General features: G+C 36.3%; 1 protein-coding gene across 1 annotated transcript in view; it reads right to left on the bottom strand.

The window, feature by feature from the left end:
- The window catches only part of EFNA5 (ephrin A5), a 206,367-nt gene that overhangs the window by 36,212 nt on the left and 154,355 nt on the right, over positions 1-15,800 (bottom strand). The window contains exon 2 of the mRNA XM_063421505.1: positions 572-864. Coding sequence (XP_063277575.1) covers positions 572-864 — 293 coding nt within the window. The remainder of the gene's footprint in view (positions 1-571; positions 865-15,800) is intronic.

Here is a 15,800-nt window from a genome sequence, read left to right as displayed (position 1 = left end):
ATGCTGTGGGGGAAAGGAAGGTAAAAGAAAAAAGCCACTTGGCTAAATACTAGGATTATTTAGCCTGAGAAATTACAGCTTTAAATACCACTGGGCAACTGACATCAGAAGCATATTATCACTTAAGAACTACACAGACTTCACTTTCCTTGGATGACAAATACTACAGAGGCAAGTGTATTTCATCTAAACAAGTAAGAAAATTGAGGTATTCCACATATGAAGGATTAATTATTTTTCCTCGTATTTGGGGACAATATCTATCCTCCTCTTCTTGCCCCACCTCAGAGTGCTGAAATAAATGTAATGGTGCATTTTGCTTTAAAAGTCAGCTGTAGTTTGGTGAACAAGCTGGCATGTCATTTCATGTGAGAGAAGAAGATATGATTTAATGTCATTTTCACTAGCTAGATTCCCAGCTAATGTATCTGGGGATAGTTTAAGCCTGTGTTCACTGTGTTCACAACAGCAACAACTGTTTGCCCCTCTGTATTTTCACAGAGTATAGGTTAAATACTAGCTGTGCTTCTTATACCTGCTGTGCAACAATGGTAAATCCCTCTATACTCACAGATGTAGAAATACTCCCGGCCTGGCCTGAACTCAAATCCCAGTGAGAAGGGCGTAAAGAGCTGGAACTTTTCCGAGAACTTCAATGGTCCATTTGGGGAATGCGGCCGGTTACACTCCCACCTCTTGAACCCTTTGGAGGTGTGATCACAGGAGCTGTAGCCATCAAAGTTCACCATGTACAGAACATAGCGTTCGGTCTTATCTTCTGGCACTGAGTCTTCATAGTGAGGGCAGAACACATCCAGGTAGTCATTGATGCAGACATCGATGTGGTAGTCACCTCGCTGGAATCTGAAATCACAGGAAGAGTTCAAACGTAAGCACAGTTGTCTCAGGATGACCTTGTTGTAGGGTGACATTCTCATATGAAAGGGCATCACTAATGGCACTTCATTTCACTCCAGCATATTCACTCTCAAAAATGACTCTTATAACTCACCACAGCTATCAGAGACTTATTATGCAGAAATATGATCATACAACCTTTTGGATAAAGGTTTTGCTCCATTCTTTTCAAAAATAAATCTGTTTCTGTCACCCACCCAGTTATAGCCTATCTTTCCCTATGGTTTATTCAATAATAAACAAAGAAAGCATCTGTCTTATTTGGTTGGGTTTTTTTTTTCCTGAAGAAAGAAACAAGAAGCAAAAGAGACACCAAAACTGTATCAGCCTTACCAAATCAGTGTCTGTAGAAACATCTGCATATACATGCAAATAAATGACCCAAACATATCATTTTCTCTGAATCACGCAGTAATCACCCCTGTGTTGAAAGCTGATTTGACTGTGAGTACTTACAGTTACTACAAGAATACAAACAGGTTACTCTTTCGTCATAATAAGCAACAGTTTGTCAAGATGCAAAAAAGGTCTATATTGCTTTTTAAAGAGATTTGAGAAGCAGTGCTTCCTTTGCCAACAGTACACATTAAAGATGTTGCTCTTTTCAGATAAAAGGATTTGAGATACAAATTATCAGCACTCAGCCTAATGTAACAGATCTGAATGAGTGCCAGCTGAGAAATGCAGTGCAAGGCACCGGCCGAGATGCATTTTATTATTGCTGTTATTATTACTGACGACTCCTTAGAGATGTGGGATTCTTATTTGTTGGGGGTGGGATGGATTTCCTTGTTTCTCCTCTGCATGTTTCTCTAACATTACTTTTCTAATGCCTGTCATAGTGTCTGGAAGAAACTGGGGACAAATTCACTGCCTTCATGGGAGTTTACACCATGATAGATTTAATGATTCCATAAACCAGGCCTGTGCGTTCATTAAACTCCCTGGGGCAGCCAAAGAAACCAACCACTGACCTACTCCACTTCAGGCTGACTGGGCTACTTGTAGCTTCTCTCTTTCACAGCTGCAGTTGTCAAGTGTACCACAGAGCAATAAAAAGGCCATGACAGATTTAACTATAATACTTCTTTTTAGCTGAGGGGCATATTTTAAACACCTGATGGGCTTGAAATCTGCCATCTGGATCCTTCTATCTAATTTCAGAGGAAAAGCAATGATTTGCTGGCCCTCCAAGGATAAATTCAGAGCAAACTACACCTTTTCATATCCCTACAATAATTTAACTTCAATAAAATAGCTCTTTAAAGGGGAAAAACTGAATACCCATCAAAGCATGATAGATCTGTATAATTTCAGCCAGTGCACAGCCTCACAGTTCTACTCGGTAACATGGAAAAGCCTTTTTGAACCACAGTTCTTCCAGGAGAATTTACATCTATCAAAGTTGTTGGTCAAGATACATATTATTGTACTCTAGTGCCTTCAAAATCTGTCACCTATCTGTAAGATAATGTCTTAACACATTTGCAAAAATGTATTGTTTTCAAACTGGCATCTGTTCTCTGAATCAGTTAACAGTATGCTTTTCTTGCAGGTAATGAAAAAGAGTATAAGATGCAAACAGAAAAAATGCATTCAGGCAAAAATATCTCTATTTATTTTTTCAATTACAGTTTTAGTAAGTAAAAATTGATACACACTTATATATAAGTGTGTTTGTATGTGGACAGCTTTGGTGTTTTTTTAACCATATAGGTGATAAACAATTCCGTTTTCTCAAGGGATTCTCAAGGTTACGTCTTTTATCAGCCTGTGCATTCACCATGATTCCCAATACAGTTCTGTGACACAAACTATATGCTTCCAGAATTATACTTATGTAATACATTCAAGATCAGACTGACCCTCTCTACCAGACTTTTACAACACAAATAACCTTATGTGAACTGCTTTTCTACATTGTTTTAAAAGTCAGTGGAGAGCAATAGGAACTTCTGATGATTCTGATTCATCCAGCCTTTTTAGTACTTTGTAATGAGATGGATCACACTTCTAGAAGCAGCTGATTCTCTCTTTTAACCAAAAGGAGAGTCTAGAGAGTCACTTTCCAGACAGTGTCTGTCCTGTAAATAGCTGGATTTAAAGGGAAGAATTCAACTGCACAGCCCATGATAATGGAGATGGTAAGTACAAAGAGACAGAGAGCTAAATGTGTGATCACACCTCAATTCCAATTTAGCAATGAAATCAAACTTGTAATCTGCACCAGTGAGATGGTGCAGAAGAAGAAAAATTAAACCTCATATGACTCCCTTTTGGCAACATTTCCCTCTGTATTCTTATCAAATAAATAAAACTACAACGTAACCATCCTCTTTGATCTCTGGTATTTTAGTAGATTCCTTCTTATTTCTTCTTTCGTAAATGTTGAAACAGTTGTCTTGATTCATTCCAGCACACCCCAGACTCTGAAGTGCTGCCTGCAAAGCAGGTCTGAGTATGAAGCACACAACCAAGACCTTTTTATCCCATTGTCTTTTCCTCCCTGTCCCCCTGTTTTCTCAACAGTTTCACTCATCAGTCATCTGCCATAGGTAGGAAGTGTTTACAGTTATGAGTCTAAAAAGTGAAGGAGATTGTGCATATTTTAAGTGATCTAAACTGGCCTTTAGCCAATATTGCTGGCACAGGAATTTCCCTCCAGGGAAAATATGTACCAATGTATTTTACCATGCAGCTCTGAGTGAAGTCTCTTTACTCCAGGTTATTAACCAACTATGAATCAGAGAGCAGGTATTTATTTCCTGTCTTGCAATATCCTAAAGAAGTCATCGGGTATGTTAAATAGATGCAGAACTAATTTTGTTCCCAAAAGAGACTACAACATCTCCAATGTTTCTATTAGAACGAACTGAGACCGTTCCTATTTCTCCAGTTACAAGCAGCATGTTGTATTTACCTCCTCAAAGAGGAAAGGTAAAATCTTCTCATCAGAACAGAAAAGGAAGGGATGGCCACAAGTAACACAAAAATTTATCAGCTCAGTCCTCAAAGCTATTAAAGGAAACACTTCACAAACACACTTCCAAGAATTTAAAACCACATTTGAGTGGAAAACACTTAACACAAGCTGAAAACCTCATACTTAATTATGTCAGATATTAGAGTGAAACAAAAGTTCCATTTCAAATTAAATTACATCAACATTTAGCCATCAACATACAGTGAGGAGTGAAACATATAAGGGAAGATGGACTCCATTAACAGACATATTTGCAGATACAACAGGGATAGCAGATGTCCTGTCCCTTTTACCAGTCCCATTCCAAACAGAAAACTTGCTGCTATGTTACTGCTATAGTTTCTCTTTTTCCAGTTAGGTCTTCATCCTGTTTTGGCATGTCCTCACCCAGACTCCTTTTGGAACTATGTGGTTAACAGGATCTTTAATCTAGAAAGAAGCCATCTCTATCTAGATTTTGCATAACAGAACATGGTGTTGTGGTAGAAACAAACAAAAAGGCTTCTCCAAAATCTGACAGAGTTTACACACCTTTTTGCAAGTAATGTCACTTGCCTCCATGCACTCTAGCTTACACACAGCAAAACACTGCTATTCTTCAAACATAATTAACCTTTGGTTTTTGTCTGGTAGCATTCAAAGAGTGTTTTGAGAAGTTGCATACTACAAAGCCAGGTATTAGGCAGTAGTATTACAAAAGCCATTTTGAAGACAGAGACAGAGACAGATAGTTAAGTAGTTTCCACACATAAATATTTCCATAACCAACGAACTACACAAAACTTAAACACTACTTGCTACACAAAACTTGAACACTGCTTCCAGAAAAGCCAGTCAGAGGAATATCTCTGTGCTAAAGTGCCACTGTGAAATATCCAGGTACTCAAGACGCAGACAGAGAACTTCATGGCTATTTTAACCACAGAAAAACAAGACTAGCAAAACATTTTGTAAATAATGTATTCTGTTTATCCATTAACAAAGGGAAAGTACATGGTCTGTGTGCATGCTTTCCTTCATAATTTTAAGTTCCGATGCCTAAGTGACTCATCTTGACAATAATTTTGCTGGTCACTGAAAAAAGTACAATTTATTTAAACTGATATTTATAACACAATAGCAATTTTTGTTTGGTTTCTCTCTATCTTTCTTTCTTGGAATAAACACTAAAAAATCCAGTTTAAGAACAGCACAAATAACACTAATTGTCCATTTAGATAGATAAAAAATTTCAATAGCTTCTGCTTGTTACTTCCCCTACAAATCCTGTTAGTTATATTCTATTGCCCTTCCTAAAATCAATGCATCGGATGCTCTATTTCAAGATAAGCGTACTGGAAAATTTGCCTTTTAGTGTGTCAACCTTTCTTTATTTGGAATCTGTTCTGTCAAATGCATGAAGCAAGGCTTCACCCTGAACCAGAAAAGACTCCAAAGAACTGTTCTGACAACAGATTATGAAATTCTGGTCTTCAGTCAGGTATTGGAAACGATCAGATGCAAATGACCCCTATTCTGCTGCCTGAAGCCTGCACAGCCTGTTAACACCAACGTGCAGAGGACACTGCCACTGCCAAATGCCTCACCCCATCACTTTTTTCTCAAATGATTTTTCTGAAATGTAAAAAAACATCAACAAAATTCACCCAACTGATTTATTCTTGGGATAAATACAAACTACAGTTACTCTCAATTCTTCAGACCAGCTTGTTCTGTTTCCTAAGGGAAAAAGGCTTCTGTGAGCAGCACATGCATATCCCTACGAATGCTGGTCACTCAACTCCTCCTTTTTTACTTTCATGGAGGCTAAGCCACTTTTTAATTAAATTTAATAGAGACAGTGAGGTTTTGGAGAAAAGTCCATTCCTATAAATACCATGGAAAAAGCAGGCCAGGTGAGAAGATTCCATAGGTATCCAAACAAAGGCTGGATCTCCAGTAGGTTAAATGTTATTAGACAACAGAAACATCTCTTACAAATGATCTAGGAACAGGAAAAGCTTGAACTGGAAAAATATAGAAATAGATTGAAAAATTTTTGTCAACTGGTTATGAAAGTATTTACTTAAGTTATTATTAATAGAGATACAGATATTAGTAGTTATTTGCACACACAATACACAAACTCCAAACATTTTCTGGAAACTGTTAGCATCATTTGAAAGGACAACATTATAGTTGCTCTCAGGATGTCATGATGTAGTTATTCACCATTCCATGGCACTGAGCTTGCCCATAGCTTTTGTCTGTGTTTAGAAGGCAAGGGGAGTGCATTAGTACTATTCCAAGCTCTACCCACATGCTGTGACTGGAACATAGTGCCTTGTTATTTTTTTACACACTTCATGCCCCCTCATTTCAACCAACTTAACAGCTTTAAGTGTGATAGGGGAAATCTTGTGGTTGTTAATTATCTGAGGGATTGTGGGATTACATGTACCATTTTACTGAAGATAATTTTAAACATGCTATTTCTGTGCTATGGAAAAATAACCTCTTTAATGCTTTTCTGCTCTTTTTACTGGCTTTTGTCACAATGTTTCATAAACTCTGTTCCCATAGCTCTGCTGACATCAACAATGATTCTGATGCACAAACAATGAAGCAATCAAAGAGCTATTTTAATTTTGGCCCTATTCAAACCAAAAGAAAATTCAACATTTTCCAGATGCTAAGAGAAGTGTGTTTGCTAACAGTAGCAAGCTATTGACATTTTAGATCTCTAGCAGGATATTGCTACCCTGAGCAAGCAAACAAAAAAAACCCCTCTAATAAAAAGAAGCAGTCCATGACCTTTCAGTCCTCAGGTTACAGTTTCACAAGTTAGAACAAGTTCAAGACACCATGAAAAAACACCATGTAGGACACAAAATCAAGGCTGTTATTCAATAAAACAGTACTCAAAATTATGCCTAGAAAAGACTGCAAGCTAAATACACAATGCAGAAAGAAACTTATTCTCTTGTCATTAAGTTCTCTATTCAATTAGCATTTATTGGAGTAATTAAATACTGGGAAAGGATGCCAGGCTAATTGTTAGATTATGATAATTACACAGCTTTGCTGTGCTACAGCTGATCAAAATAATACGTGGTCACATGCACTCAGCTAAAGCTTCTCAGCAATCATCAGGCTTCCATGGGAAACTTATTACTATATTAAGGCCCCTTATTACTTGTTCATTATCAATCAGGCATAGGAATTTATTGTTTGTACCCTTCCTTCTACTCTCCCGTCCACTCTGCTGGAACAAGCCTCCCAAAACGTTGCGCCCAGGTCTCTGCCTTCGTCTGGCTCCCTTCCATCTTAATTACACAGCTGAGCAGAATCAGGCTCCTGCACTTGAAAGAGTTCATCAGACTTCAGATTACTGGTTCACAACTGGCTGCAAGCATCTATCACATTTCTTGAAAGAGACAAGTGATCTCCCTGCATTTCACTTCACAGGCATCTGAGGAAATCCACCTTCCCCCTTTAATCTTGCCATGTCCTTGCATCTAGGAGATTTTTCACATTACTTGGGTAGGTCCAAAAGCAAAAATTCAGAAAGGAGGGAGCTGCATTAAGATGGACTTCATGAGAAAAAACTATCACATTTATGTGGCTTGTCTCTGTACTGAATCTCCTGCCTTTATCCCTTCTTACCAGCTGACAGTACAAGAGAGACATTGTTCCTTCCTGACATAAGGCTGGGGTTTTTTCTTGCTAAAGAACTCATCATCAGCTACCATTGTACCTGGCACTTCAGGCTGCCTATTTAGTGGAGAAAAACAAGTGATTTGCTATAGGGACTATAACATGGGAAAAAACATTAAAAAAATCTGTTTGCCCTAGCATTCAGGTTTTTAAAGAAAAGAACTTGTTCAGCACTGAGTAACTCAGAAGAGTCATAGAATGTTCGGCCAGAACTAAAGAAATGTTACCAAAAAATACTAAATTCACAAAAATTATTTTTATTCTGTGCTGACTAAAAAACTAGACCTTTCAAAATGTCAGAAGCACCTAATTCCACATCAGCAATTGATCTGAAATCTTCTTAGATAAGCTAGGCCAAGGTTTACAACACTGGTAAAATAACTGATCAAGCTTCACTTTCTCAAACTTCATTTTTCACTTCCCATTGAAGTTTATGGCTATGCTGCAGGTGACCACTTACAAACGTTTCATTCTCTTAATTTCCAGAACGAAGAAACCTTCTCAAAACCAGTAGGATAAAAGTCTTTAGCCTTCTGGATGGAAAAAATATTAAATTTTCTGTTCTATTTAATAAGGCCTGATTGTTGAAAACTTCCTGAAGTGCCTTAGCTGAAAAATTTTGCTTGCAAAACAAAGAAAGCCTACATCCAGGAGTCTTCTATTAGAATCTTGGCAACAAAAGATTGCAAAACACAGGAGGAAAGGAGTAGGTTTTAATGAGAAAGGGAAATGTCCTATTTAAAATGTAAAAGTTCTTTGCAAGACATATCTTGTGTAAATTTCATTAACCTGAGAGACCTGAAATACCTTTTTTTCTGATTCTATTGGTTAATGAAAATTTCAGTTGCATCATAATGGTTAACAGAGACAATTAATTTAGAGCAGAGAAACATATTTTATTTATTTTCATGATTTAAGAGCTCTTTAAGAAATAAATTCTACAGAAACATGTTTACTCCACTTATGGTTAATAATTTCCCCTTTCCCTCATAACTATGTTTGTTTGTAGAGTTGGGTCCTGTATTGACTTTTTTATAGTTAGCACTGCAGAAAGATATATGTTCAATGATAACACAAACATTAAAAAAGATAAACTAATTGCTCTTCCAAGAGTGGGTATGAGAAAGAGAATTAACAAATCAACATTTATTTTCCACCTATAAATCTGAGTACTCCAGAGATTCTCAAGTACTGCAGCAGCCTCACCCACTTCACATCATTCTGCATCTCCTAATTGAAGAGCTGGACATTCTTCATGCGGTTTATTAAAACTGTTTCCTCAGACTCTGCTTAAGTAAAATTCCTTCAAAGCTGGCACACAAGACTGTCACCTCAACAACAACAGAGCAACAACAGTCACATTGTTGATGATAAGGGTTGTAATGGGGTGCAACTTGTCACAGCACTGTTCTCAATGAGGTCAAACTCTCATTTCCCAGCTGTCCCAACTCTGATAACTTTAAAACCCCTGCCTACGGTCTCTATCTGACTATTTACTTTCCATTGCTCTGGGTGTTTATCTTGCAGAGATGGATGAAGAGAGAAAGGAGGCAAAGGTAAAAGAACAGCTACTGTTCTGTCAAAGGCATCACTCAGATTTACAGGACAAACTTCAGTGTTCAAGTCTAGTAACATTAGCTGAAAGGTACCACATCCAAGAAGAGACTAAAGGCGGGCTGAGATTTGTGTTGGGAGTCACTAACCACACCCTGAATCCAAAATATCTGGCTTGAAGCCAATCTTTGTTAAATTGATGTATGGACACAAGGTCATTACTTGTGGTCACTTCAGTACTACTCGAGTTCACCTGCAACATTTATCCCACTTTATCTGAGGTGGAATGAGCATATCTGGTAATTACTGCTCACATATTTTCAAATGTGGTCATCAATATCCTGTACGCATGACTCTACAATTGTCTGCTTTAGGCATTAACAACATACAAGATATCAGCTTCATCTTTTATTCCATGATTTTGCTTGAAAATACAAAACCTGTCTCAGCCATCTCTTGCCTATACCAGAAAAATGGCAGTTTGCTGGTACATTTGTTTACATACCTTTCTTAAAAAAGCAAACGAGTTTTATCTGAGCTCTGCTGTGCTGACACATACTCTACTATTGGTCACATTTGAGAGAAAACAACATTTTAAGAGTTTACATTCTTAAACAAAATAAAATTAATAAAATAAAACCCTGCCTGGTAGGAATACTACTGAATTCTCTGAAGTGGACTCTAGCAACATGTGCTGACCATGTGTCTAACCCAGAAGACAGAGTCTATCAGGCTTGATGGAATGTGATTCTGTGAGTGGTATTTGCTAACCCTGCCTGAGGCATGTGCTGACATCTGTTAATGGATATGGAGAACAATGCCCTATCTGCAGAAAGGTCTTGCTTCTCACACTCACAAAATGAAAGAGAAGAACATTTGCCCAACAAGCATGTTGACCTGCACACTGAATAATTGAGATAAACGGCAGTCAGCTTCCACAAGGAAGTATATGTACTGCAAATCAGCAGTACAAATTTTCTTTCTCACTAATATATAATAAGCAGAGTGGTGCTTAACTTGTATAAAATGAAATCTCCATCTTTCATACTCCTAAGAGAAAAAAACCTGTCAATTTCCACCAGTCAATATATATTTGAGAAGAAACGCACATTCTGATAAAACTGTTCGTCTGTTCTACATACTTACCCTTGTCGTATCACAGAAATGCTCTTCTCTGACCTTAAGCTATAGCTTTTCTATTATAAATCTTGCAATCAATATTTTAAAATTAATTTTAAAATATTTTGTGATCAAATGAGAATTTGGTGACTTAGACACCCTAATAACTTGCAACTTGTAAAATCTACAATTTAATTTCCCAGTATGCAAGTGTGTAAAATTAAACTAACCCTTGAGATGTTTCACAGTATTTTTATGTTTAATAAACTGTGTATATTTTAACAAGCTCTGTCATAATCCCCATCCTCCAGCTAAAGTGAATGCATCCAGATATAATATAAAATAGCGTGAGCAAAATATAGAGGTGAAAAAAGCCCCTGAAACAGCACAGATCTCCACAAACAGACCAAGAAACATAAGAAATTTCAGTACGAAACCACAGCTTGCTCTTAACATGAATGAACTATACATTCAAATACATTATCAAAAGTAATTTGAACTTACTAACGTAAAACTCAAGTTAGAATAGCTAATGAGTACATAAATTTATTAGCAGACAATTTGCCATCCAGAAAGTGGCTTCAATCAATGAACTTTTTTTTTGCTGTATAATTGTCTTGTGTCTATTTAAGAGACTCATAGGACAAGTATAGTCTTTCCTGACATGGAAATGGCATTTTAGAGGAAGTTCTACAGAGAAATATGGTAATTTAACCTTGTTTCTTTTACCCTTCCATATTAGTCTTTCTCTTGTGCTGGGCAAACTAACAAGGAGCAACTGGAGTTTGAAATTACAGACTGAAGGAGCACTGAGTAGTACAACTATTGTTAATGGTGGGGTTTTTTTTCTTTTCTTTTCTACAATTTCTTCTAAAGACAGCAACATGGACTATAGAATTTTCCATCCAGCTTACTCTGGATACATATTGACTCTGAACAATAGGACTTAAAACAATTTTTCACCTATTTATCTTTGTATATCATATGGACAAGATAGGTCCTGATCTAAATCAGTTTTTCTGTTTACAAATACGATCCAAAAAGGTTTGCACTATACAATGCCACCTGGTCTTTTAAAGCACCCAAGAAATTAAAAATATTTTGATCTGATGTGCAACCATTTTTTTTTTTAACTGAGTAAGACTGACAAACCATGGTATTCAATGCAGACTTCATATTATTCCTCCCATCTCTTTTCAAAGTATGACGCTCCCATAACATGTTCCTATCATGAGTTTTGGAATTCTTACTCCTTCAAGAGTGACAGAAACAGTCTTTCAATATTGCATAACTAAAGACTGAATTGATAAAATGTGCAAAACCTGCTCATTTACTTTTTTATATATGTGTAAGTTACTAACACAGGAGAAAAAAGAAAAAATCCAGTCTCAGATCAATCAGACATTTCAGAGAGGTAAAACTGAAGCTATTCTCTTAATTTCCCTGTTGCATTGTTCTTAAAATGTTTCCAAATTAATCTTAAATGAATTCTAATCTTCAACCTGGAGTGAAATCCTCTCATTTACACCTGAATTATGATCTTGTCTGCCGGAAATATTGTAACTATTTTTCAAAGCACAGACAGGATTAGGATAAAAAGCAGAGAGTATCACATAAAAATTAAACTAAACGTTTCTCTCCTGCACTCCCCTTCTTCATCCTATTTATTATAAGGATACCAGAAAGCAGGTATGAAGAAGGGAGTGCACAGGTATGGCAAAACCCATTCCTGTCTACTGGGAAGTCTTTACATTATTCCTTAGATGTTCAAAATTAATTACTGAGCATACAATTACTGAGCACATTTCTTCCTTTCTTACTCTCAAATACTAGTTCAGCATCAAAGAAACAAAACAAACCCTAAAACTCAAGAATTAACTCTTCATATCTCCATCTGATAGTTGGGGCATGAACACATAATCTGATGCTAAACAGCACCAGATAGAACTTAGACCACTATGGGCAAAATCCCAGTTAGAGCACATCCCACTCCCACTTAAGAGTGTGAAAAGCTACAGAGCAGCTATGTTGGGCCAGAGAAACTCACATCAAGATCAACAGAAGATACCAAGACTATATTAAATAAATCATAATGTCCTTAGCATAGTCTCACAATAGTCTTCTTTTGCATAGTCAGAGGTTTGGGCTCTTCGTGCTTAACCAGAATGATGGAATTTTTTCCATCAGTTGGTCTAGTTATCAGTAAACTACAGTCTGAGAATACTTGACAAGTACAACTTGGTTGTCAAACAGAAAAGTAACTGTTTCTGTGCATTCCTGGGCCTGAGACCTGACAATTTCTACCAGACATTCAAATTGTACCATAATTATAATAGTAAAGAAAGTAATCTATAATCTGTGATGGTGCACTGTTGAAGAACAAGTGATAATCATTGTTCAAATTATTAATATTTGAACATTTTCACCTTTTCTATCTGCAACAGAGGCATGAGTTTTCCTCCTGAACCCCACAGAGAAAATATTCCTTTTGAAGAGATATTTAATCATTAGAGAAAATCCTGTTTTCTGTTATCCCAAACCATCTAGATCACATTTTTAATAAACAGCTTATGCAAAAGAATATCTTAAAATCTCTGTTCAAATGCATCTCACCAGTTCTCCAGGGAGTCTTCCACATAAAAAAAATACCTAGACAACTGAAGTAGTTTTCTACTATCTGCAATATAAGATGCTAAGGATTGACTGAAACTGAATTCAGACGTCAAGATTTGTCCTTTCTTCTAGTACATTCTGACTCAAAACAAAAAAAAATTCAACTGAAAAATCCTGTGCCACATTTCAAAGATATCTTAGATTTTTATAATGTCCAACTTGTCTTGTGCTTTTAAGGATGCACACTTCATAATCCATTTCTTTAGGAACACTCTTCTTTTGTTTAAGATTGTTGAGAGGTTATCTATGCCCAAAGATGAATTGCAAGAATGTTTACTGTGAAGCAAACATAACCAAACTTGGTTTACACCTGCTTTTTCCACCGCATGGCACGACACATGTGTAAGAACCCCAATTCGTTCCCTCTAATAAAAAAACCTTCTAAATTATGCCTTCCACGATCCCAGGAGCCAAAGGCAATTGAAACCTTTGGAGTTCAGCAACCTTGCAAACAACATGCTGAAATGAGGATTATGGATGCTGACAATTGGTCTGAATTTAGGCTTCAGGGTCTGCCAGGGTCTGTGTAAAAGACAGGCGAGCAACTTTCTCATTCTGGCCTGGCAAAATCTTAAGGAAGAAACCAAAACAATCTTTGGAAGTGAAAAACCATCAGCAGGTGGTGTTTTTCCAAGATGTTTACTGGAAAAGGTGTTTACAAAAAGGGTGTAGACTCTAAAGACCAATCATATGAATTCTGCTGAAGTACTCTATAAAGACAATGTAGAAGAATAAAGATTGCTCTCATTTTATCATCATATCGAGAGTTGTGTCGTTATTTCTATGCCATCTGAAAACTATAATGACAGGGTCATTTGCTTTTCCCTTCCTAGATTAAGTGAGGGGAAAAAATCATAATTATTTTGTACATTAGAGATGTCAAATGAAATAAAAATCACTACTTTGAATACATTATAAATAAGTTTTAAATTATTAAGACTCTAACTTAAGTATAATAATTCATCTATCTGCATTAGCTTTTACAGCAAAGAAACAAAGCAGCCTGAACCTTTGAAATCCTTTAAGAAAAGGTTAACTGTTCCTTGAACTACAAAAAGAAATAAGCGAAGAAAAAAATGACTGCCTTTTGGTAAACTACTATATTGTTTTTGATGAGTTGTTGAAACAAGTTGTTTAAATGGGTTTTTTGCAATTTCATTTGAGTCACTTTGCCTTTATTTATAAACTGTTAATGATCAAGTATTCTGAGCTTTTTACCACACTTTCCCCCTTATTCACATCTTGCCATTTTTAACTCTGGCACTTGAATGCCGTTAAATATATGCTAAGAGATCTTTTGTTAGGTTACAGAATGGTCTGAGTAACAACGCATTAAAATTTATTCTTCATTTAAATCATGGCTATGACTGATGGAAAAAATACATCCTGACACAGTAGCTCCAAAGTTCCTAAAAGGTTACAGACATGACTATTAAGGCCCTCTATTCTAATAAGCAGCTCTGTTCAAGACAGCAATTAAGCCAATGCTTTAGAATTAAGCACACACAAAGCCAAAGGATTTAGGTAAATGGTTAAATACTTTCCTGAAATGAGGCCTAACTGTACAGAAGGCACTCAACCAAACAGTGAATCTGCATGGACTAAATGTAAAATTATCCATTATTGTGCGGAAGTCAGAGGAAAACTGCGCCAGCCAAAAAAGAATGTGTGAACACAGCATTTTATGATATGAAACATGATAATGAAGAACTTCATACTGAGAATCATTTATTACCAATAATATTACAGTAATTCCTTTCATTTAATTACTCTGTCTCCGGGAAACTGAACTACAGATATCTTAGTGGTCAATACTTGACTCTTAATCGACAGAGGGAAAGGGTTAAAAAGCTTTTACTTTAATGAGTGGGCACACTTTATAGCACAAAAAAAAAGTTCTTACTGGGATTACCATTTTAAATATGGTTCTTCGGTCCATTAGAAGGTCAAGACATTACCACCACTATCTCAACACTAAGCAAGATAACAAATGACCTGAGACTTTATCAATATCATTGATCTTTACCAGTAATCTGAATGTAGGTGGCAGTACATTATTCCTGTGTGTTCAAACATTAAAGCTTAATTCACTTCAGCAATGTAATATTCTTGCTTTTATATGCTGAGACGATGCCCTTGATTAAATACTCAGGCTGCAAAGGACTGAAAACAGTACTGGCTCCACTGGTTAGTATCAGCTGTGTATGTGTGTGCTGTGTAGAAACACAGTCTGTTCCAAGAAGTGTGCTGGTAACACATAGGGTATGGCATATCCTCTCTCGTTAACGCACTACAAATGAATAGATTTGTGTAAAGGCTACTTGAAACCTGTTCTTTCAAAATCAATTATTTTAAGCTTCTCAACCTGAGACAGAGATCATTTTCCAGTGCAGCACAAAAGAGATGACTTCTTAATATGTTGGGGATGATTAGCTAAACATTGTTTTCTCATTTCTATAGTCTAAAATTTAGATTTTTTTATCTGCTGAAAGTTGTTTTTTAAATTCTTCAAAATTTATAAAACTCCAGAATCTTCATTCTGCTAACACTAAAAAACCAGCCACTGTTTCCAAAATTTTATTACATTGCAGCGATAGCAATTTCACTTAGCTACAAAACAGCCACTTAGTAAGCTGAGGTCTTCCATCAACAAGTACAGAAGAAGAATCATCTTGACATGACTAATTACTTTTAAAAATAGATTAAATATGGTGTAAAACTCCCAGACTGTCTCAAGAATGAATTCTTATTTTCATTAATAATGGAAAAGATCTGCATTCTGAAATAAAAAAATAAATCTCAAATCCTTGTTGTTACTCCATACTATTTTTTATGGTACAGAAATATTAAGAAATTT

Source organism: Prinia subflava, chromosome Z (assembly GCF_021018805.1).
Source record: "Prinia subflava isolate CZ2003 ecotype Zambia chromosome Z, Cam_Psub_1.2, whole genome shotgun sequence".
In the NCBI taxonomy this organism is placed as follows: Eukaryota; Metazoa; Chordata; class Aves; order Passeriformes; family Cisticolidae; genus Prinia; species Prinia subflava.
This window is presented reverse-complemented; position numbering and strand designations above follow the sequence as displayed.